This window comes from Xiphophorus hellerii, chromosome 13 (genome assembly GCF_003331165.1).
Source record: "Xiphophorus hellerii strain 12219 chromosome 13, Xiphophorus_hellerii-4.1, whole genome shotgun sequence".
Classification (NCBI taxonomy): domain Eukaryota; kingdom Metazoa; phylum Chordata; class Actinopteri; order Cyprinodontiformes; family Poeciliidae; genus Xiphophorus; species Xiphophorus hellerii.
Window position 1 is genome coordinate 3,771,905 of NC_045684.1, and position 23,648 is coordinate 3,795,552.

Consider the following 23,648-nt stretch of genomic DNA (forward strand, 5'->3'; position numbering starts at 1 on the left):
TCGGGAAGCTGAAATACATAGCAGCAATGCTACTTGACAATCTATTTGCTGGTGTTTGCAAAGCAGCCAATCCAGGAGCTCCTGTCAGGTTTAGCGGTGGTGAGTGGTGGAGGCAGACGCTGAGACCCAGGTAGGATGAATGATGGTGAATTTAATAAAGAAACAATAATCCAGGAAATCCAAAACACACAGTCCAGACAGCACACAGGAGCGGATGCAGGAGCTCACAAACAGTGACAACCGGTAGTGGACAAACACGACGAGGACCCGACGAGGAACAAAGAACACAGGTGGGGTTAAATACACAGAGGGTAATCAAGGAGACAAGAAACACCTGGGAACAATCAAGGGGAGACAGGACAACACGGAGACTAAGAGACACAGAAACTCAAAATAAACACAGATAAGGAACAGATCCTGACAGCTCCATTCATTTTCTTGGAGATGATTGGCTGTACCTCCAAGAGTGGAAATTAGAAAAATGTTAGCTTCTGTGGTAGCGCTAGCATTGTTTCCACTGTGTTTCAATGTGTATTGAGGTATGTTGGTTTTATGGTTGTGAAGCTACTGAAGTCATGTAATGTTTAGTTCAAACTATTCATTGAGTCTTTTGGGATGAGAATCAAAGAATTTGTACATTTTTTAAAAATATTGTTAACTGTTTTCTATTTGAAAATTTGAATGATTTGGTGACAGATAATGGTGAAGTTGCAAATCTTAGCGTGTCTCAACCTGCTTCTGGTTCCTAAAAACAAATTCAGAACAGTACAAAAGATATTTGTTATTATTGTTGTTTGTTGTGTTTGTTTTTGATTAATGTCTTTATGTTATGCGAACAAGAGCATTTGACCAAAACTCACCCCAATTTTGATGAATAAGTTTCAAAATTTTAAGTGAGATCTCCTATTATGTTTTCATTCTCTCTGGTAATGTCAAATTGACCTAAGTAGCAAACAAATGGGTTAAAATGCGAAAAAAAAAAGACTTTGCCTTGCAGCAAGAAGGTCCTGGGTTCGATTCCTGGCCGGGGTCTTTCTGCATGGAGTTTGCATGTTCTCCCTGTGCATGCGTGGGTTCTCTCCGGGTTCTCCGGCTTCCTCCCACAGTCCAAAAACATGACTGTCAGGTTAATTGGTCTATCTAGGTGTGAGTGTGGTTGTGGATGGTTGTTTGTCCTGTATGTCTCTGTGTTGCCCTGCGACAGACTGGCGACCTGTCCAGGGTGACCCCGCCTCTCGCCTGGAACGTAGCTGGAGATGGGCACCAGCAACCCTCCCAACCCCATTAGGGAGAAAGGGTGAACAGAAAATGGATGGATAACATGTTGACCTTATTTTTCTCTTGTATGTTGCTACAAATTTAACTATATGACTAATCTAAAAAATTTACATGACTGGATCAGATTTTTTCCATCCAAAGTGTTGAATTTCAGAGATGTGAACTGACACGAGCCTGTCTTTTGAAAAGTAAACTGTTGAGTTTCACAATCTTAACCTTTCACTTCTTGGCAAAGCTGGATAAGTTGTACAGCTATTTTTGTCTTCCTTCAACCAGGAAGTTACTATTAAATAATTCAGAAGTAAACAGTGTTGTTCCAGATTTTCCTCAAAAGCTAATTTTGAAAAGATAAATAGCAGAAGTAAAATTTCTTGGTAGTTTCAGCTTCTATTATTTTATTAAATTTTGTTGCTTCCCACCATGGGAGAAAGCCACTCTGCTTCTGTTTGCTCAGTTGGATCACATTTTTAAGATTGTTGATCATTAATCTGTAATGTTGTCACTTTTTCTTGTGTCCATATACACAAGGTACATTTGAAGATGGTTGGAGAAAAATAAAGGCAAACTTCCATTATTTTATTAATAAACAATATTTTCTTCCTCCTGCTGTTTTTTGACACCATTTCCTTTCCTATATCTTTCAAAGTGTTTGCTGTGTGGTGAGATGGAGAGGAATTTTATGTTTTCTCGGACTTCAGCTTGTTCAATATAAGATTGATTTCATTCAGAATTACCTCAGCAAATAAAGAAATATGGAGCTTGCTCAGATAAAGAGGGGTGAGGAGGGGAGGCTGGACGGCGTGGGCGTCGAAGCTCAGGCGGCAGCTACGGCTGATGACTCAGGTGATGTGTCATACTCCAAGCTATAAAAGGGAACTTTTACATTTTGTCCACACAAACACAACCACACACACGTACAGTACTCACACTGGACTCAGAGGGACTTTTGTTTACTACAGCAGGAGCCTAAAGATGAAATGTAAGTTTGTTCATCATACTTTTAGAGGAAAACATCATGTGTGTGTTTGTTTGTGGGGGTGTGTAGGCGTGTGTGTGTGTAAGAGGGAGTGTGTTTGTGTAGAGGAGGTGGTGGTAGTGATGGGGGTGTGGGATGGGGGGCATTCACTGCACGTGGTCTTAACTTTTACTTTTTGCCTGTGAATGTTTTAGAGTGAGAGTCAATGAAAGAATGAATGAATGAGATGTTGTTTTAGTTCATGATTGAAGCATGAGAAGTGTTTTTTTATTTAATGTGGAATCTGAATGACCCACTGTTTGGCTTCAGCTTGGCTGTGATTGGATAATCCTTTGTGTACGAGATGCTGTGTGTGTGTGGGGTGTGTGTGTGTGTGTGCGTGTGTGTGGTAGGGATTTCCCCAAATGCTTCCAACAAGAACTAAATTGCTGTATTTTTCTTTCCTCAAAACATCTGTGGTGAAATATTCTTCTTACTAAGCAATAAATTTTCACTGAAATCACTTTTTAAATTTATGGTATCTGTAAAATCCATTTTAATCTTCTAGCTGTTTGTTAGGGTACTCGTTTAAACAACTTTATGTAAACTGGACTAAGTCAGCTACTCCTAACAACAAATCAGAACCACATGAAAAGTTAGGCTTTTTACCAACAAACACCAATCAACTTTCACTGATGTGTTAAAAAGTTCAAAACTTAGTTTGTTTAGAGTGAAACTGAATAACTGACATGATTATTATCAGTTTGTAGTGATTCAATAAGTATCATTTAAATCAGGGAACTTGAAAGTATCATCCTGCCAGGTGGAGCGCGCTGTGTTTGGTCTTCTGTATAAGTTGTTGCGTCATTAAGTGGACACAGTGTTGGTGTTAACTGGGGGAAGGACTCCTTACACCACATGTTGGTCACTGAAAGCAGCAGCACTGACTGGCTTTGTGTTTGTGCTGCACAGCTTTGGTAAGAAAGTGAGGCTGGTGATGTTATGATGCCTCCTCTGTTTTCTTTTCTAGCAAACTGCAGAAAAAAATGCGGTTTTGGGGGAATTTACAGGTCCAAACTTGTATGTGATGGTGAAGTTTTGCATTGTGTAATGGCATAAAAGCAGGATTCTTCTTGCTTTTATGCAAGAAGAGAGTTTGGTTGAATTAATCTTTGTACAAGTGGTGTCTTGATGTATTTTCCTATAAGTTTTTGATAGATTTGAAGTAGCTATGGTAATTCTCTTGCTTATCCATCTGGCTATAATGCCTATTATAAAGTTAATGTTGTAAAAGTCATGGTGACAGTTAAATAAATCAGAAGAAAAAGACTAATGAAGAAAGGCGAGTCACTTTTGCAGACATCGATGTCGTCATTGCACATCACCAGCACACTTACAGTAATATATCCTATAGCCACATCGATCCTGACTCCTGTGATGAGTCAGCACTTAGCAGATTGCCCCTAGTGATCAAATGTGGTACTACAATTGAAAATACACAGCAGTCAAGAAGCTTGTTTTTTGCTTTTTTTTTTCACCTCTTTGTTTCCATAACTGCTGACGCTGTGAATACACCATGACTCATGCAAAAGCTGGTGGCTCAGCTTCTTTTATATGTGGTATCATCCAGATGGGGGTCAGAGAAATGAAGACAAAGCAATGATTAGAAGGTTACATTTGGACTTGTGTCGGGGATAGAGTTATACTAAGTAGTAACGTTACACTGCATGTGTCAAACGTGGTTATAGATCAGGAAACAGAACGCTGCTACTTGAAACTGTGGCTGCTCACATCTATCCAGTTACTCAGACATGACTTAATATGATCAATATCCTCTTTTTACAGGCCAAGGCAGGTGGCTTTGGATTAGTTTCACCTTTTTTATGGAACCAGAGATCTCAGCTTCCTTGACTTGCATGAAAATCAACAGACTGCAGAGAGATGAAGGTCATTAGATTTACACACTTCAGTGATGAGAGTCAATAATGTCAGACACAGCTGAATAAACTTTCACTTACTTAATCATCACATAAGCCTCTGAAACTAATAAAAACATCATCACAGGATAGTGAACCAATGAGGGACTGCATGACACAGCATGATGCATTTCTCTGTAATTGTAATGTGAAACCAGAGTCATACTGAAAACATGTAAACGCTGACAATGGAATAATAGAAGTCCTTTTATTCAAAATTGTAAATTTATTACCTGTCCAGTTGATGTAGATTGATAGCAAGCAACAAATTTACTGATTTGATATCCATTGTCTATTTGCATAACGTAACACTGAGCTCCATTTCTCTAAGCTACTTTTCAAAATGGGAAAGACAAGAGAGTATATCATTCAAGTGAGGTAAATGTGTGTTGAAGTATTCTGCTTCCATAAACTTGTCCATATATAGAGTCAGAGCAATAGTTATAACATTAAAAACAACTCATAATGTGACTAACCTGGCTCTTGCCACCACTCATGAGCTCACTCATAGTGAGAACGTAAGGGAGGTAATAAAAATCTGTTAGATAATTACACCAACGGGTGGTGTGTTGGGGTCACTTAAATCCAACCTTTTAGGTTCTAAGCTTGATTTTGCATCCGTATATTTGAGCAAATCACCAGTTTGCATGATATAAGCTGTGATGGTAAGCAAAAAGATTGCTTGTTTCATAGAAAGAGTTGTGGTTTTGTCCACCTGAATAATCTGATGATAACTCGGTGGTGCTAAAGGAAGTGTGTGTTTTAAAATCCACCAGCCAGTTTGTGTCTGTTTTCTGTTTGGTGCAGAGCAGAGAGGGGATTTTCACTGAGTTTATGTCTGGAAGCAGCTGCCTGTTGCTGATTAAACCCAGACCTTGAATTTACAAACTGTCACACAGAAGCAGCAAGTCAAGGAAGTTAAACTGCTGAAAAATGGGGAAAAAGCAGTCCCTAGTTACTAATTTATTGCTAATACGGTTTCATGCCACATTAATGTTGCATATTTTACATTTAACAACAAGACCCAGTTCACAGCAGGAGCATGAAATTAAAAACTGTAAACATTAGAAAAGCATTAATTTATGAAAGTCAACGCCGAGACTTCTTTGAAGCGAACAGAGCACCTGTTCATGAGTCGATTCGCTGTCCTTGAGAGCAAAAGCAAAGAGAGCAGAGGAAATAAGGCGTCCACTGAGCACACACAGGAAACTCCAGTGTTTGTTTGTCTGACCCAGCAAAAAAAAAAAAGGGGGCACGAACTCAAACGGAAACTGCGGAAGCGGGCGATTATGTGAGACACTGCACGCACTTGTTTGTGTTTCATGTTTGAGTGAATGTGTTCTGACGAAACGGCCTGCTCCACACATCAAAGACGGCCCATTCACTCTGCTTCTGAAGCAACTTTACTGTGAGCCGTAATGCTGTCACAGCTGTTTACTCAGCCAGATACATGACTGTACACTGCTCTGCCTCTGGATGTTTTTCTTCAGGTTTTTTTCTCCCCGTCTCTTTAGGTTTTTGCTGATTTCTTCCTCAGTAATTTTCCAACTGTTGACTGAAGGTATTCCAGTTTTCCAGTGTGTGTCCTTTGGTAACTGAAAACTCCTTCATTACGGCTTGAAACCAAGATAGCAGCTGATAACTGATAGATTTATTTTGAATCATTTTGAATGCCTGGCTAGATGTTAATCTGAAAGAGGACATCTGTTTGTGATTTAATACTTTATTTAGTTTGGCTCTCTCAATTTGGATGCAGTGTTGAACGTTTGTGGTGCAATCCAACCACAAATTTATTCAGTGTAAATAGCAAGAATTTTAATTTCCAGATGTCTTCTCACCACAAGTGCATGCCTCTGAAATTTCTTTCAGACTGAATAGATTTTTTCAAAACTGGAGGTTAATGTGACTCATGTTGACAAATATTTGCTGAAACATTTTACGATTCCCCTGATAAGGGACTTTATCTTGTGTTCTACATTTTGCAATCCCTCTCCCACATAATCTGAGTAGCTGGAGCAAACAGAGAAGGAAAACAAGATTCAGGTGGGGATATGAATAAAACAGAAAAATCTCAAAGTTTGTGATGTCATTCTAGTGGACAATCAGGTCAAAGACAAAACATACACAACACTGAATCATATTTGTAGCTAAGCTATTCTAGCATTAGATTACAAAATGAAGAGGTCAACCTTCCCAGCAAACAGAAGATTTATAGATGTAGCATCCTGTGCACCAGTTACACATGAATAAATCAGATGCATTCAATAGAATATATTTAAAATTCAATACCTTATCATTAGAAATCATCTCTAGACTTGAAAATTAAATATTGACGATGTTCAATATCTGTGGATTTGAGCTACAAATCCAGGTTTTTTTTATTATCTAAATTTTATTGTAGTCTTTACACTAATGTTCATGACAACCGAGTAGCAAAGCATAGTTTGAAACTTAATTTAGTGCTGCAACATAATTCACCAAGTGAAGCAGAAGTTTAAAATTCTTCAAATTCAAAAAGTCTCAAACTTTAATAATAATAAAAAAAGTTGCTTTTGTTGTTTCAGATCTTTGACCTTTTCTAGAACTTAGATTTGGACCATTGAGCATGAAGTTTGAGAAAAGGTTATCTACAAATACAACTTTGTGATGTTATTCACATCTAATTTACCATTAACATGAAAAATGGATCAAGGAGTCAACAATAAGCCTCATGAACTTCTTGCTTTTCATTTACTGCATTGATTTTCATGTAAAATCAGTGGCACAGTTCTTGAACCTCCTACTAACTCTTACAAATAAATGTAAGATTTTTAGCAGATGGAGAACAAATGAACATGTAGAAATTGAAAGAGTTATGTTGAAAATAAAAGGGTAACCACTGTGGCAACCTCCTGCTTTTAAGTGAACTCATAAATTAGACTCATTTTAGTGTCTGGGAAGCAGTAAAAGTGTCTGAACTGGCCCAACACCCTTGACAAAGGAGATGTTTTCTCTCCAAAGAGCACAGCCCAAGGCGTCAGTCTGCTGATGTCATCACATACAGACTAATCTGAGTCAGAACGGTGGGCTTGCTCGTCTCTCTTACAGTGTGAAAGCACGCTCTAAAAAAGCCCTGCATAGCTCACATTCCATAAGCATGACCTAACACATCTAACGGACAAGCCATCTCTTTGTTGATTTGAGGTTTGGGGTTTTTAAGTTTGCATAAATCAGTGAATAGGTTTACAGACAAGGAGCTAATCTTGATGTGAAAGGTATTTCTTCGAAGACAAGTGATTAATGATTAAAAAAGTTTAAAAGTACAGGATTCAAACCATTAATTTTCAGATTATTTTTTTCTCTATTTGGATTCATCAAACACAGAATGAGATGTTTGACCTGAGAAGTCTTTATTAAAATCTTAGCCTGTATTTTTAGATCTGGCTGAAACAACAAAAGTTGTTTTTTTAAGGTATTTTTGGAATATTCAAATGTAAACACAATAATGTCACTAAACAATTTACAAACTGACAAGAAACAGTGACAAATTCACATTTTATTAAACCCAAATCTACAGAAGAATTAAACATTTCTTTATGATCTACCATTTATATAAACCTCACAACATTTTTGAAAAGCCAAAGTATTGTTTATCCTTATCTTGATGGTCCATCTGCTGTAACCCACCCATTCCAGCATGATGCATGAAGTATTTGCAGATGACACTGCAGACTGTCTGCACAGCAAATGCTCTGACCCCACCTCAATACCCAACAGTTGTTGATTGAGTGGAAGCATGTCCAAGCCTGCAATACAATGAAGTCAAGTCACGTTTCTGATGCTTTACATCATAAAAACATCATACAGTCACCAATTATAGTGCAAGTAATAAACATTACATGTTGTCAAATACCATTATCGAAATCATCAAGCAAATAAACATCAAATGTGTTGGTCAGTGTTCCACAGATGCCAAAGTAGAAAGATGCTGCATATTTTGTATCAGTTTTAGATACAAAGATACTTCTTATAGTTAGGCAGCAGAAACAGAGGAAATAACTGTAACAAAGGAGTATTCATCGAAATGAAGGTGAGAACAGCCCTCAAGCACTAAAGACAGAGCAACAGTGCACCTCCTATTAAACTCTTGGGCTCATTTCGCCTGTGGCATTTTCTTCTTTTTTTATATATATATTGTTGGATTTAATATAAACAGAACTCAAATATTTGAAAACTATGAAGTCATAATGCATCTTTTTGGGACCAATGTTGTCCCAAAAGACCATGTTTTTTTGGTGTCATGTTGCCAGTGTGCTGGTCTACACACTGGCAACATGGGGCCAGTATGTAGACCTCTACCTATCAATGCTCTGTAATTTGCTTGAATAAAATATTTACTTTTGGGGGAAAATATGGCACCATAACTGGCTCCAGGCCAGGGGATCTTGTTCTTCCAAATTCAGCCCTAATTACACCTGCTTTATACTGTACTTGCAGAGTCACCCAGCAGTCAATGGGCCAGAGTCACCCAGCAGTCAATGGGCCAGAGTCACCCAGCAGTCAATGGGCCAGAGTCACCCAGCAGTCAATGGGCCAGAGTCACCCAGCAGTCAATGGGCCAGGGAGAGGTTGCCGGTTTATTCACAGGGTCACATAGATGTACATGTGTAGTGAGACCTAATGGCAAATTTAGAGAAGCCGATTAACCAATTATATAGGTTTTTTTACACTGTGGGAGGAAGCCAGACTACAGAGAATGTCTAAACTCCATGAAAAGGGTTAGTGAACCTGTATTTCAACCACATTTCATTATACGTGAGTTGAGCTCTTTATATGGTGTTTAGTCTTCCCAGAAACACGAGCCACGATTGGGCAGAATCTGTTTGTGTTTGATGTTTCTGCTCTCTAAACATCCGTCCAAGCCACAGCGCCTTTCATCCTGTCACAGAGATCAAACTTCTCACAGCTCTTATCTGATTTTTCAAATGACTGTAAATGTCTAGACGACAAGGTACTTTAAAGTTATCTGATAAAACTGTTAATGCAATAAACAAGTGCATTGTAACTGCAAAACAAATGTGAATTGCAGCTGGAGTATTAAAAGTGTTTGACCCAGTTCAAGTGTTGTACAGTGTTACTGCTGCTTTGGCAGCAACTAGCAATAATTATGTCAGCCAAACGGCCTCCTTACTGTCATGGCCTCCTTACTGTCAAACTACAAACTGACTGCAGCTGCCTCAGAGCTAATCTTGTGCGTCATGAGGTGTAGAAATGAAAACAAGCCTCGATCCAGTCTTGTGGTTTTTTACTTTGAATCACAACCACATCACTTCTGGGTAAAAGAGAGAGAGGAAATTTAAGATGTGCTGCTGGCTGATGCAGCGTTGCACACACCTGTCTGTGCAGCTGTGTGTACGACCACAGCTGGATGACAGTCAGTCAGTTGGACTGGATTTGGTGGATTCTTTTGAAGGAGAACCATTTCTTTGTTGTCACAAACGAGGCTTCAATGAAACCAGAACAGTTTTCCGTGGCTCATTGTGTGCGCCTCTCTCCTGTCTCTGCAGTTCTTCCTGAGACTTCCTCGTTCCTGTTCCACCTGCTGCTTCTGACTGAGCTGTTAGTCCGATCTTCATCTCTTCCCATCCGCAGCTCCTCCCACTGTGGATTTTTTGGATCGATGATCCATCAGGTGGAAAGTTTGATGAACTTATCGAGAAAAATCCATCAGCTGGTAAGGCTTGTTTTGAACTTCCTTGATCTCTAGCATGACAGTTATTCAGTTATTATCTTCTTTTTTTTTTTTTTTTACCTCTGAATCATAGCTTATATATCTTTGTTAACTTACTACGTCAGTGAAATTCTAGTAACAGTTTGGCAAGAAAGGAAATACAATTTTCCTACCAGGAATCAGGAAAAGTTCTGGGATTTGTCACCTTTACTGGTATATAGACCAAATGAATGATGTTTTTTTTTTTTTAACTTTTATTTCTTATTGTGTTTTGAACAGAAAACAGAAGACCTCGAACACTTTGAAGATGCCAAATTCAGTCTGGATAGCCTTCCTAACTTGTATCACACTGCTGACCATCTTAAGTCATTGAAGGTATAAAACTATAAAGATAAAAGATTAAAACAACTTATCTCTTCTCTTCATTCCTAAATAAAATATGTGTTTTATGTGCCTGCAGGTTAATGAATCCCTCACTCAGATGTATGGATACACTCAGTCCTTCAAACTGCATATCGACTGGTTGAAGGTTGCTAAAGAAAATGTCAGTTTGCCTTTCCAGACAGAAGAGGGCGCCAGCTCTCACCTTCTGCAGTTGTCCAATCTCATTGAAAAATGTTTTCATCCGGTAGGTCCTCCTGCATTTATACCATTACATTATGTGAAATTTTTCTGCGAAAATAAAAGTACAGAAATTATAGATATTGCAGCACAGAAATTGTCAAGGTACTGTTAATTAAATTATGCCAAAGGATGGTGAAAAAATAGAAATGTAAAATATGTGCAAAAAAAACAAACACATTTATCTGAAGTTAAAAGAAATGCAACAAGCCAACAATTAAAGATAAAGTAAATGGGTGTAAAAATTAAAAATTTGTAAAAATATCAAAAATAACTATTAATTTAGCACTTTTAATAAGTGGCTACAAGGCATATCAGAAGTTTTTTTTTTTTTTTAGATCTTAAGTTCCGATTATGATTATATAATCATATTATCATATCATATCATATTATATTATATGATTATAAAACTATGATTATATTATTATATTCATATTTACTTATGCCAGTAAAGACAGATACCCCTTCATTTTTTTCCTGTTACCATAGTTTCATAAATATGCATATTTATTTGAGTCAATCTGATTTCACCGTTCCTTTTTTTCTTTTTGTTTTTAGCAAAACAATGAGGCTCTTCCGTCAACGGCACCCAACCTTCCTGTTGTCTCCAACGCCTTTGGTGCCCTTGTGTACTCTGTAGAAATTTCTGACAGGTTAAAAGTTTTCTGTGTGTGGTCAAAAAGAGTCTTACGGTACTTCCAGAAGCATTCTTAAAAAAAAGGTCTCGCAGCCTTTTCGGAGGCAGTCCTGCTATTCTAGACAGTGTAAGCCTTAAAGGGCATTAAAACATCTTCCACAAAAAAAACCACTGCTAACTCCAGAATGTTTTTAAGCAATATTATGTCATGTTAGTGGACTACCTCAAGATGGCAGCATTAGGTAATCTGCTGTGGTGGTGCTGACCCAAACATCTCAGCTACAACCCACTGGATTACTATGAAAGCTTAAATTAGGATAAAAATACTTTTTATTAACTTTATTATCCACTTTTTTCTAAGCCCAGCTGTAGTTTAGAAATGTGATTTTCCAAAAGATTCCCCATATTGACAAGACTGTTAAAAACTCATCAAAACAAGTTCACAAGAAAACTTAACGTTTTATGCATTTTTTCTGCAAAAATGTCAGTTTGCTTGGTTTTATCAACAGAAGTGAAATGGTGAGAATAAGGAACCTGTCTGGCAGCTTCATTCACTCCAGACATGATTTTGGTTTGCATTTAATTGAAGTATTTAAATGATATTTTCGAAATGATTTAAGAATAATTTTACCATGCTTAATGAAAAGCTACTCTCACTGCATTATGACAATTTTAGTTCATACATAATTGGCATATTAGGCTTCAATCATCACAGAGGACTTTTTTTTTTTTTTTGCATTTTTACCTTTTATCCATATGTGAAAAGTATTTTTAGATAAAAAGTTTTAGAAATAGATAAACTGAGAAGATACAGAAATTATAGTCTATTTTTCTTAGACCGTTTTGCATATATCTAAATATCACCCACTGGAAACAAACAAATATGCCCAATTTCTTATTATTTTTCCTGCGCTTCTGACATCATTATGCATCAGCTGTGCTGTGATTAATAATCAATAACAAAAGGTTTAAAAAGGTTACTTTCAGTTATTTTACCAGAATTTCCAGCATTGCTCAGACTGTTCTTTGCTTGAATGTATTTCTTTTGCTGGTATCAACATCACTAACCATGAGTGTGGCATGACTGTTTCACCATCTGATTAAATGTTTGCCAAATGGAAAGAAATGTCTGTTTAAGAAATGTATGATGAATAGTGTTGATGCATAAATCTATGCAATGGGCTTCTTAATGCTAGTAGTATCAGAACCATCTCCATTTGATGTGACTGAGGTCAGTGGTGCGTTGTTTACAAAGTATTTTTTTGAACAGGTTGTCATATGAATTTCTTTTAAAGGAAAGCAGAATGTAGGTTTGTCTTGTAGGCTTGAGGAAATGTATATTTTTCTTTTACATGTAGCCATTTGAACTGTACTCATGCACTGTGCCGAGGTAGTGTCACCTTCGACCTTTACTCCCACTGAGACTGTTTACACTCACAGTGCCTGCCAGGTGTTGATCAGAATGATGAACCGAGTGATACGAAATATGGATTCTGTAAGAACTCTTCTGTTATATTTTTTTAACCTATTTAGAATGCTATTTATCAGTTTTTATATTTTGTATTTCAGCTTTGAGATGCAGGCATCTCATTTTTTTCAATAAATATTGTTTTATGTCATATATAATATTAATATTAATGTATTATTGTTATTGTAACTTATACTATTTATATGGTTATAATGTATTGCTTTTGTATGTTTAATGTAATTAATAAAATAAATGAAACATAAAGATTGTTTCAGTGTGGTGAGTAAATTGTGATACAATAAACAAATCAGCCAAAAGGCCACTGATGATTTGAAGTCAAATATATTAACATTTTTCCTCCAAAATGATCAAATATAGACATTTATTTTACATCAGTCTGTGTAAAACTTTAATTATCAGGGAGTCTCATATATAATTTTCCAGTGCTACTCAAAATCCTATTCATTAAGTGGATAAATATTGTGTGGAGGTTAACACATATTTATTAATTTTAAAATATGGTAAATTTGCAACAAAATCAACCAAATTATGGTAGAATTTAATATAATTGAAGATTTGTTTTTGGTAGAAAGAGTAATCAATTCGGGAACACTTTATGTCAGGGAATAGCTCTGATTGTAGCTTTAGCTATTAATAAACTTTGTCAAAAGTCTAAAGTACATTATAAATGTGAAAGTAGTCAAAATTAGGAGGTTTAGGAATTTTTTTATCAAAAGACAATGGAGATTATAACCTTAATCTGCTAGTAGAGCTGCCAAACCTAAATTCATTGGAGTTGAAGGTCCACTGTATAGAAATGTGATTCCTAGTGGTGAAAACTTGAAGTTACAACTAATGTAGTATGTCCAATCTCTTGTATTGTCCCACAATGGGAAAATGTCTGTGCAACAGTTGCAAAGTGACAGGCAATAACAGCAAATCAACTTACACAAAGATAGAATATAAAAATTTATAAAGCCAGAATAAAGATTAAAAATACTGTGCAATAAGAGCAGCATTTCAACATAAATGTTGCATAGTTATAAAAAATACTCCAGAGGAATACGCAACTGAGCTGGTTAATTAAAAAACGTACAAAATGTGCATGTTTTTTGAGCTTTAAAAGACAGACTATTTAAAAGATGACTATAAGACTGTATGAGTCAGAAGGGGAACAGAGACTTACATAACACCAGCGTGTTGATGTAGGACCTCAGACAGATGATCTCACACACAGACAGACTTTCATTGTAACAGAGTAAGCTGTGTAGAGTACATGTAGGCTGAGGCCACAAGCGACAGCTGACACTGGGATTTACAAATCACATGGGGTCCGGGTGTTAGAGGAAAATCCTTCCCCTGAACACGGAGTGAGAGGGAACATGTTTCTGTGTGCAGAGAGTGATGAGGATGTGGGAGAATTTACTGGCTGACAGAAGCTAAATACAGACGACTCAAGAAGAGTCTTCACATTTTACCGTATTTGCAATTTGGAGGGAACACTAAAACCCCAATGCACTAAATACAGTAATCCTTAAGGTTTAAAGATCGGCCTTTAACTGATAACTGATACTCAATACATGTTTGGATGCTTTTAGATGTTCTCTGCAAGCTGTAATTCTACCGTATGCCACACTTCGCTTTGGTTTGCAACCAGCACAGATAGAGTGTGTTCCACTAACAGATATTGTGAAGCAGATAAAGGTGATGGAATTTTAAAGAGCTGCTAATCGACTGTCACGATCTGAAATTTCAGGAAGTCACAAATGAAGTTAAACTTCTCTTAATCATTCTGAATATGAGTCAGTATATAGTATTTTAAAAGATTTCAGACTATTTATTATCCAATAAGAGGCCAGGAGACCATGAAAGTCATTTTTATTCTATGCTGTTTGCAGAAGAACATGCAGAAACTTTTTCTTTCATCAAAATGTGAAACAATACGTTTCGCTTTTTGCATCCTTACCATGCCTTTAAAATTTATTTCACTGCATGCCATCTGAAAACACAGGTCTTTCTTTTTATCAAATAAATCAAAAAAGATAGATGTATTTCCACTGTTTAAATTTGGGGTCAGTGTTTTTCTGTGCAATGTAATCTTTAATGTCCAGTTAAAAAGTGATTCAGCTAGTCTGGGTTCATTAGGAGACTTAGCATTAGCTATGTGTCACCAGGTAGTAAAATCAATGCTGTTCCACCCAACAGCAGCATATAGATAATAAAACCTAAAATTGAGTCTTGTGTTACACCGTAGTTTTGCTTCTTCACTACCATTCTTAGAAATTGAAGGGAAACTGTTAATCTGAAAGATGAACAATCCAAATGAGATAAAACAAAGAAGAATCACGTATTAAATGGAAAAGTCCCACACACACGCACACACACACCCTCTTTTGCACAGCCCCATGCAGAAACATTCATGACACCCTTCATGGTCTGTCCAGCAGTGCAGCAGCAGCAGATTAAAGGCGGGAGAAGGAGAGGACATGAGGACAGAACAGCAGCTGCCGAAGACATGAAAACGTGTATTTAATCGAGTCCAAAATCTGGTGAATAAGTGAAAACATTGAGACCAGAACTGGATATTTAGAGCTCAATGTTTTTTTTAATTAGTATTATAGCACAGAAAACCAGGGAGAGAAATATTCTGACTGCTGCACCTGCTGCATGAAGTCCTCAGCAGTGATTTGTGTTGGTCAGATTTAAGGGACAACATCAAACCAGGACTCCAAGATGACAGTAAGTTGAAAGCAGATATCGTCAATGATGAATGTTGCAAATGAAGTATAATGTGTGCTTTCAGAAGATAACAAGATTGTCCACTTCTAGACAAAAGTGATTTTTAGTATCTCTAGTGCTTGGATTCTGTCTTTACAACCAATGTGAATAAAACTGAAACACTTTTAAAGAACATTTTCAGAAACAGTAAAAAGTAATTATACAAATTAAGAATTAACATTCACTGCAATAACCTTTCACAACATAAAAATAGAAATAACTTGTATCTACACATCGAGGGTTGAAAACTTCCAACATAGCTTCTCAAAATTTTACCAGTAAAGTTGCTAAGCAGAAAACAAATACTGGAAATTAAAATCAAAACGGTTCACTGCAGGTTAAAATGAAGCTTTAACATTTTTACAATTCTGACAGTTTTTTTGCCACAATAATAAGCTATTAGCAGTTACAGATAAAAAAAAATACATGAAAAATTTCTTGAGACTTCAAGGATTGTTTAATATTTTTGACTGTTTTTTGAATGCATCATGTACAAACTTTAGAAGATTATGGAGTAAAGTATGGTAAACATTACTATATATAAACAGTTTCTTTATATTAAATACATGCTTGCAACCAAGGTCATCTTGTATCAAACTTACATCAAAATATAATGCATAGTTTTGCCCAATATTGTTCATACCTCTGGCAGATTTTAGATTTAATTTAATTTTCCATTAACAAAGACACGTGTTTCTCATAGGAACTGAGACAAAAATATCTTAATAGGTAATTCAGATTTAAGTTTTTACTTAAATTAAAAAAAATATCTTAGAGATAATCTACACCCTTCTCAATAATGAAAGGAAATCTGTGATGACTTTACAGTAATTAAACTTTTATAATTGCTCACTACCCTCCTGCAAAGTTCTCTCATGTTATTCTTAAGATTTATGTTTTGTAATGAGATCCAAGTCTTTGAAGTTGGAAGGCCTCCTTGCCATCGCCCTAATGTTTAACTCCCTCCAGTTTGGACTCCGGTTGGGCCTCACAGAAACAGAATATTACTCCAAAGCAGAATAAACATATTGGTAAAAACTGAACCTACATCTGCCAGGAGTATGTTTACTTTTGTGCCAAACTGTTCTACTGTGATTGTTTCTATTGTTACAAAAGGTTTTGTTTTTTCTGCTCTCCTAACATAAATTCAACAATGAATGAGGTTTGAAGAGCACAAAACATTCCTCCTTCCTCCTACTTTCAGAAGCTGTTTGTGTGACCTAAGCTGAGGAATTCAGTGTCAGCATGCAGAACATTTGCAGCTCGGATTTGGACTCTAATGAGAAGTAATGAGCTGCCCTCTGTTTGGATCTGGATGTTGACACCTAATCTTTGCTTGAGAGGTGCCAGCTGCAGTGGAAACATCAACAGACAAAACCAAGACCAGTGTGTGCCACAGGGTTTCATGTGGCTATTAACAGACATGTTTATGTCCACGGATGAATGTTATCAACGTCACCATGGCGACAATCAGTGCTGAAGCGGTCGCGTTGCATTCCCAAACGCTGTCAGGAATTCAGTTCATAAGAGAAAACTAGTCAGCGAGAATGGTATCTACATTTTCAAATTTAAAAACCCACTTTAAAAACTTCAAATATACTTTTCATTTTTAATGTTAAACCATTTAGATGTTTGACCATCTGTTTTGCTGAGTCTCATTTTAACTCTTTATCTGTTTCTCAAGGCTGCCACAAAGCTTCTGGATGAGATGTGCCATCTGACGGCTCAATCTCTGACAGCGATGGACACGTCAGAGCACTTCCAGGTCCTAAAGCTGCTGGGCGAAGGCTCATATGGAAAAGTAATGCTGGCTGTGCACAGAAAAAGAGGTGAGAAAGTTAACCAAAACCAAACAGCTCCAAGAAACCAAACTTGAAAGTAAAGAAATGATGTTTCTTCTGTTTCCCTCAGGAACTCCAATGGCTTTGAAGCTCTTCCCACGGGAATCCACCTCACTTTTCTCCTTCCTGAGGGAGTACAATCTCTCCTTGTCATTCTGCACCCATCCGTCTCTGACCAGAGCTCTGGGAATCGCGTACTCCACCCCGTCACATTACATCTTCGCTCAGCAAGCCAGCCTCTTTGGTGATCTCTTTGACGTAATCACACCAGAGGTATGCAACTAGGGTTTTAATTTGTCATATAAACTAAGAAAGAGTCTGATAAGAACAATGTTTCAAAGGAATAAGCAGTTTGAATGAATGACTGTAAGCTCACAGTAAGAAATAAGAGAATATGGACAGAAAGACTGATAAAATCTTGGTCCACCTGTTCTACAGGTGGGGATGGAGGACGACTGCTGTCAGCGGGTGGTGTCCCAGCTGTGTGGAGCTCTGTCCCACCTCCACTCCCTTGGTTTTGTCCACAGAGATGTCAAACCTGAGAATGTCTTTCTGTGTGACTCTGCGTGTCGATGGGTCAAACTTGGAGACTTTGGCATGGTCAGTCCAGGACTATCAGCATAATATGTCATTATAAAAACAGTCTTGCCAATAAAAACACAGCAACCAACCGTAGATTTTTTTATCCCCAGGTGAAGGCCAGGGGAACCAGAATCCCAGAGGTCTGGTATAGTTCTCCTTACTGCACCCCGGAGGCTGAGATTGCTCGAGGAAACGAGGACAGCTGGAGCAGCACAAATGACGAAAACGGTAACTTTCAGGAGGATGAGGAAAAGAAGAAAACAAAGAAGCAGAGAGTTTGGGCGTCTGTGGAGCCCAGCACAGACAGCTGGGCGCTGGGCATCCTCACATACGCCATGCTCACCGGCAGTCACCCCTGGGCTGAGACAGCCAGCGACTGCTGCTCATACGTAAAGTATCGAGATTGGTTTGAAAGTGCAGAAGGTCCTGATGATGAACTGGATGTGTGGGTAGAACCTGACACAGAGAGCACACAGGGAGCCACTGATCTGAATGGAAACAGACAGAAGGACGGTTCACCTGTCGCCCCTCAGTTTGCCTGTTTCACACAGTTAGCCTGCTCCTTCTTCCAATCGCTTCTCGACCCCAGGCCGCAACTTCGAGGAAGTCCTGAGGACGCTCTGAGTTACCTTGGAGACCACTGGATGATGGAGAAAGAGAGGATGAGACAGGAGAAGGAGAGGAAGAAGAATAGTGGGAAGACTGCAATTAAATCGGTGAAAGAGATGGAGGGGAGAGGAGAGCGGTGAGCAAAGATGGCTAAAGAAGACTTAAGACTGTGTGATCAAGATGAAAATGCAGTCATGCTTGTTACTTAGCATTGCACTGTTTTAAAATGTATCAACCTAAAATCCTGTTTATATTCCTGAATATGAATATTGCAATCTCTATTTTTGTAATTTTTGTAATTTATGCAATTTTTTTTATTTTATTTTATTTTTGGGGGGATCTGGAATGTGTGAAAAAGTTAGTCACTGTAGATGCCATAGAAACCAAGCTATGCAGTCAGGAAAAGTATGTTACCGTAACTTTTCATAATAAACTCTCCAAAGTTATGATAGACTCTGTCAGTGTGTAATTTTGTTGTGGCCAGTTCCTCAAGAAATTTGTCACAAAAGACTAAACACACTCCAGTCCTAGAGCGCCAATGTCCTGCAACCTTTGAATGCATCCCTGCTCCAACACACCTACAGATATAGCAGAAGGTAAAGTGATAAAATAAGGGCTACAAAATTTACAAAGTTTATAGACCTGAATAAAGATTTTAGAGGATTTTAGAAAACCTCAACAAAATTGCCATGGTTCGTGGAAAAGTGTGGGAGCATCAAACAGTTTCCCTCACTTTAGAGAATTTTAAACATCTGCTAATTTGCTAAACAATTTAATAGCAACAATTTTGAGAATTATTTGTCTTAATGGCAAGATTTTAGGTTGCAGTGGACCCAAACAAAGAAAATATTCTGGCAAAAACAAGGAACTTACAAAACTCACATGAGGAGGAAACTACATGGACCTAATGAGTGCAGCAAAGGAATTCTGCTCTGAATGATGGGAACCAAGAAGCCCAAACACTGATCAAAATGTGGAGAGTGAAATCAGGTGAGCTTAACCAGAGGAATCCAAAACAGCTGTGGAAGAGTGTGAATCAGAGAGACAGTGGAAATAAACACAGAAAACACACCAGGACCTAAACTAAAACACAGATCTACAAAACAAAAAGAGGTAAAGTCTTCAAACACCTGTGGATCATGACTGTTTAGTGGAGATGTAATATTACCATGTCCTTGTAAGACACTGTCTGTGGAGCTCTGTGATATATTTGGATCTAGACTTTGGAGAATACGTCATACTGGGTCATGAATGGTATGTAGACTGAAACTATAAACCCGTCTAGAGTTCAGTTTCCTTACAATCACAGTCAGGTCTCTTAATCTTTTACAAAAAAAAACTACCTTAAAGAATTTTATCAAGTTTTCAATGAATCAAAGACATTAAGATTTAACAGCATAATCATTTTATTATTCCTCTGTAATGCGTTTGTAAGATTATACACCAATGTGAATATACCACACACTGTAACGCCCATCAGGAAAGCCTCCCCAGGTGTTTTCATAAATAGACATTCAGTAATCAGTTTGACATTAAAACCTTTCAGCACCACAGACGTGCCAGAATCTTTAGCCTCATCGTCCGGCCAAGTCACACTCTCAATGATCATGCAAGCGCAATCCGCTGGATCATTTTTAGATCTCAGAACTGGCATGAAACACTGAGACTTGACAAGCATCATTAAAGGAATCACTTTTTTTTCATTTATATTTTGTAAAGGTCACAGCTGCACTGAGAGAATGACGCAACCAGGAAATAAAGTAGATGGACGCAGTTTTAGCCTAGTCCTGGTTTCTCTGCCAATAAATATCAATCTAGTATCCTGACTGTGTTTCTCACAATGAGAATGTGGGAGAAAGGCTACCATGTAATGTGTTTGCCAGAAAATATCTGATCTTTAGCACATGTGTTGAAAAGAGAAGGACAGTAGAAGTGGGAGTAAGGTCAGAGAAAGGTCATCTGCAGCAGCTGAATATTAAACTGGTGCCAAGTTCCAATAAAAAGACTTTTCTTCTTCAAAAAACTATGTAAGCTAGGAATAAGCCTAGAAATAAAATATCTGCTTTAACACCTTCTTGAATGTTATTTTCAGAAGGTCCTTTAATCTGAAAGTATGTTCTAATTTAAATAACATGACTTTATGTCATAATTCCATGTCTGAATGAGACATGGAAGTTATAAAAAAGGATGAAATCTTGTAACTGTTATCTCTTCATTGCTCCAAGTTCTCTTCCTTCATCACTTCCACAGAGAAAAAACACCATTGCAAATAGACTGGGTAATGTTGCACTGTAAAGTTTGACATGTTTGGTATTTTCATTGCTATCTCACCAAGGCAATAAATATAAAAAGACACAGACGAGGAATTAATGCATTTGCTAACAAACAGTCCCAGAAGCTGACCCAACAGACATCCAAATCAACTTGTAGAGTGTGTTTAAGCCACCTTCAGGATAAAATGTCATAATTCTAGACTTTAAGATTTAACCTTTTAGCTCTGACCCCATGTCTGTTACAGCTTCACCCAGCAGCTCCTAAATCTTTTATACAACCAGAGTCATGAAGTTCAGCAGCTCCTGGTTTGACCCAACAACGACTTCCCGACCTTACAGAATCACAAGCTGGGGGCCTTTGAAGTAGCCTGATCCAAACTCCACCACAGGAATTTCTCCTTATGAAGTTCCCTGCATAAGTATTCATACAACATCAGCTAAGTTTAATGGATTTTAGGGGAATTGACCAAAACAACGCAGAGTTTCATTGGATAAATAAGTTTGAAAATGTGGCATCCATTTTTATTCGTTCCCCAAGGTGACACTTTACAGAACCTCCTCTCACTGCAGTTACAGCTGCAGAACTTTTGGGGGGATTTCTCTTCCAGGTTTGTACCCTTACATGGATTTTATGCTAATTTTTCTTTACAAAGCTCAGTTAAAGCTCAGACTTGTTGAAGCGCATACACAATGAATCGTTTTTAAGTCTTGATACAGATTTTCAGCTCGGTTAAAATCTAATCTTTAACCATAAAAAAAACAAAAATTTGTTTTTGCTCTGAACTATTCAATTTCAGCTCTAGCTTTATGTTTAGCATTGTTTTCCCTCTACAGGTTGAACCTCCACTCCAGTTTCAAGTGTTCTGAGACGTCTCAAGATGTTTTGTCTACAAACGCCCTCCATTCAGCTAATTTTTGGGTTGTAATCAACTCTGACCAGGTTTTCTATCCCTGCTGAAGGAAAGCACATCCACAGCCTGATGCCGTCACCACCTGGCTTCATCATGGTGATCATATGTTAATGGTGATTAACAGCATTAGTTTTCACTCAAACCTCCTTGTAACTTTTCTGCAAAGGCCAAATTCTGTCTCATTAAATAATAAATATGCACTGCTTCAGTTGGTCTATCACATTAAAAATTTCAATAGTCATAACTAACCTTAAGACAAACCAGTTAATTAAGCTTCATTTCGGCAGATAACTTCATGGAAAATTAGGAGGCTGAGTAAAGTCAAATGTTTGATTGCATGAGCAGAGTCGAAGCAGAAATGACAGAAAGGTAAACATTTGGATACACTTCTCTGGCATCGTTATAAATTACCTTTAGTTGGTATTAAAAACTAATAAATTTTGCATTGTATTTGCGAGTTTTAGTCACTTGATAAAGAAATGGCTAAGACTGCAATAAGAACACAAACTCTGTGTTAAAATTATTTCATCTTCCTCTTGCAGTTTCACTTTGTGATAATAAAATGAGGGATTTTTGTTTCCACTAATCCACTATTCTGTTAATTTACAGCAACCAGGCAGAGTACAGGTGGGATCAGACATAGTGGTAATTATTCCTACCTGCTTTTTGATGAAAAAAAAACTTCCTCCTTATAAATTTACAAATCTATGCCAAAGAATAGTTTCTCAAACTATTTGCATGGCTGTAAACATAACAGAAGATCTACACCTATATGATAGTAACACTTGAGACCAAATGCTGAAACCTCATTTGGATCAGGAGGAGGGAAGCAGATCTCTTCAGCACATCTCATTTTCTGAACCAAACTTTCTCTGGGCAGCTGCTCAGAATGTTGTCATCAGAACCCCAAGCCAAACTGAATATTTACTGGTCTAATGAGAATTTATGTCATGCTAAAGTATCTATCTTTTAAAGGTAATGCTAATATTGGTGTAAGTGACCTAATCCACATGTTAGCTGTCATGTCTGTTCTGACCAGATCAGATTGGAGAGAAAGTTAAGAAGAAGAAACTATCCTGGAATCTGAAAAATGCCAGATTTTGAGGTAAGAACGTTGAGACATTGGTACATGCATAAAAGTGATATATGATTTGTGATTCTCGGAATATATAATGGATTTATCTTTTGATTTTAATTTTTATCAGATAAAGTGGATTCCTATAAAGTGGCGTAAAATATTTTCCCAACATTTGATTACCTTTGGTATATTATACAAAAAGTTACAATATTAAAGTATTTACTGAAAACATCACATTCAAAACCTTTAATCCTGACTTTTTCCATCTGATCCTGAACTTATCTTTGCATTTTAGTGTACAAACCTGTTAAAATAAAAAAACCCACCTCGTGTTATAAATTTTTATACTTGAATAACAACCTGTGCCTTGAAATATAAGAAACTGTTGCTAATAAGAGCTCTCTGGAAGAGGAGCCAGAGAGCTGCAGTGGTGTTGCGAGTAAGAAAAGTCTGTCTGTAATTCAAACTAGACTTTTAATAATTAATCAAAATGACAAATGAGGTGGCTTGGAGAGATGTGTTGGATGTGTGACAGCGTGGGCCGAGTCCAATCAGAGCAGCACTGAGATCCAGACATACAGTTCCTGTCAGACATCCCCATCCACTCATCCACTCATAACTGATATGGGAAATATATTTGAATTTGTCTTTTTCAAGGGTGAAATAGACAAAAAAAAAACAGCTTTAATGATTTGCTGTACGTTTGAAATTATTCTGGATTTTCTCTGATTTATGCAAACTTAAATACAGTCATATTCAATGGTTTGGGTATTATTGAGAAGTTCTTTTTTTGGCTAAATGATCTAAATGAAAAATATGATGCACTATTATATAGATGAAATACTTTACGTAGTGATGTTTACAAGGCTTCATTTCTGTTAATTATGATGATTTCCTGCTTACAGATAATGAAACATTATTAGAGCATTAC

General features: G+C 37.3%; 2 protein-coding genes across 4 annotated transcripts; both read left to right on the top strand.

Annotated features, from left to right (window-relative positions):
* Positions 1–2,149: 2,149 nt before the first annotated feature.
* Positions 2,150–12,803, top strand: LOC116730610 (interleukin-11-like). Of its 2 annotated transcripts, XM_032579954.1 has the most exons (5): positions 2,150–2,257; positions 9,756–9,922; positions 10,199–10,294; positions 10,380–10,547; positions 11,099–12,803. In XM_032579954.1, exons 1-5 carry the CDS (start codon positions 2,251–2,253, stop codon positions 11,252–11,254), a joined length of 594 nt encoding a protein of 197 aa, XP_032435845.1. In that variant the 5' UTR covers positions 2,150–2,250; the 3' UTR covers positions 11,255–12,803. The 2 variants fall into 2 exon arrangements, with proteins under 2 accessions (XP_032435845.1, XP_032435844.1); XM_032579953.1 differs by lacking the exon at positions 2,150–2,257 and having other exon boundaries at positions 7,629–9,922.
* Positions 12,804–15,070: 2,267 nt separating this feature from the next.
* LOC116730515 (serine/threonine-protein kinase SBK2) lies at positions 15,071–18,906 on the top strand. Of its 2 annotated transcripts, XM_032579814.1 has the most exons (6): positions 15,071–15,384; positions 16,628–16,973; positions 17,108–17,252; positions 17,335–17,537; positions 17,703–17,864; positions 17,957–18,906. In XM_032579814.1, the coding sequence occupies exons 2-6, from the start codon at positions 16,971–16,973 to the stop codon at positions 18,593–18,595; spliced, it is 1,152 nt and encodes a 383-aa protein (XP_032435705.1). In that variant the 5' UTR covers positions 15,071–15,384; positions 16,628–16,970; the 3' UTR covers positions 18,596–18,906. The 2 variants fall into 2 exon arrangements, with proteins under 2 accessions (XP_032435705.1, XP_032435704.1); XM_032579813.1 differs by lacking the exon at positions 16,628–16,973 and having other exon boundaries at positions 15,072–15,384.
* The last annotated feature ends 4,742 nt before the right edge of the window (positions 18,907–23,648 follow it).

Excerpts from the sequence above, each read along its gene's own strand:
- LOC116730610 (XM_032579953.1), top strand. The coding sequence starts at position 9,617 with ATGACAGTCAGTCAGTTGGACTGGATTTGGTGGATTCTTTTGAAGGAG. Across the intron at positions 10,295-10,379 it reads ACCATCTTAAGTCATTGAAG|GTTAATGAATCCCTCACTCA; the intron begins GTATAAAACTAT and ends ATGTGCCTGCAG. Across the intron at positions 10,548-11,098 it reads TTGAAAAATGTTTTCATCCG|CAAAACAATGAGGCTCTTCC; the intron begins GTAGGTCCTCCT and ends TTTTGTTTTTAG.
- LOC116730515 (XM_032579813.1), top strand. Across the intron at positions 17,538-17,702 it reads TTGACGTAATCACACCAGAG|GTGGGGATGGAGGACGACTG; the intron begins GTATGCAACTAG and ends CCTGTTCTACAG. Across the intron at positions 17,865-17,956 it reads AACTTGGAGACTTTGGCATG|GTGAAGGCCAGGGGAACCAG; the intron begins GTCAGTCCAGGA and ends TTTTATCCCCAG.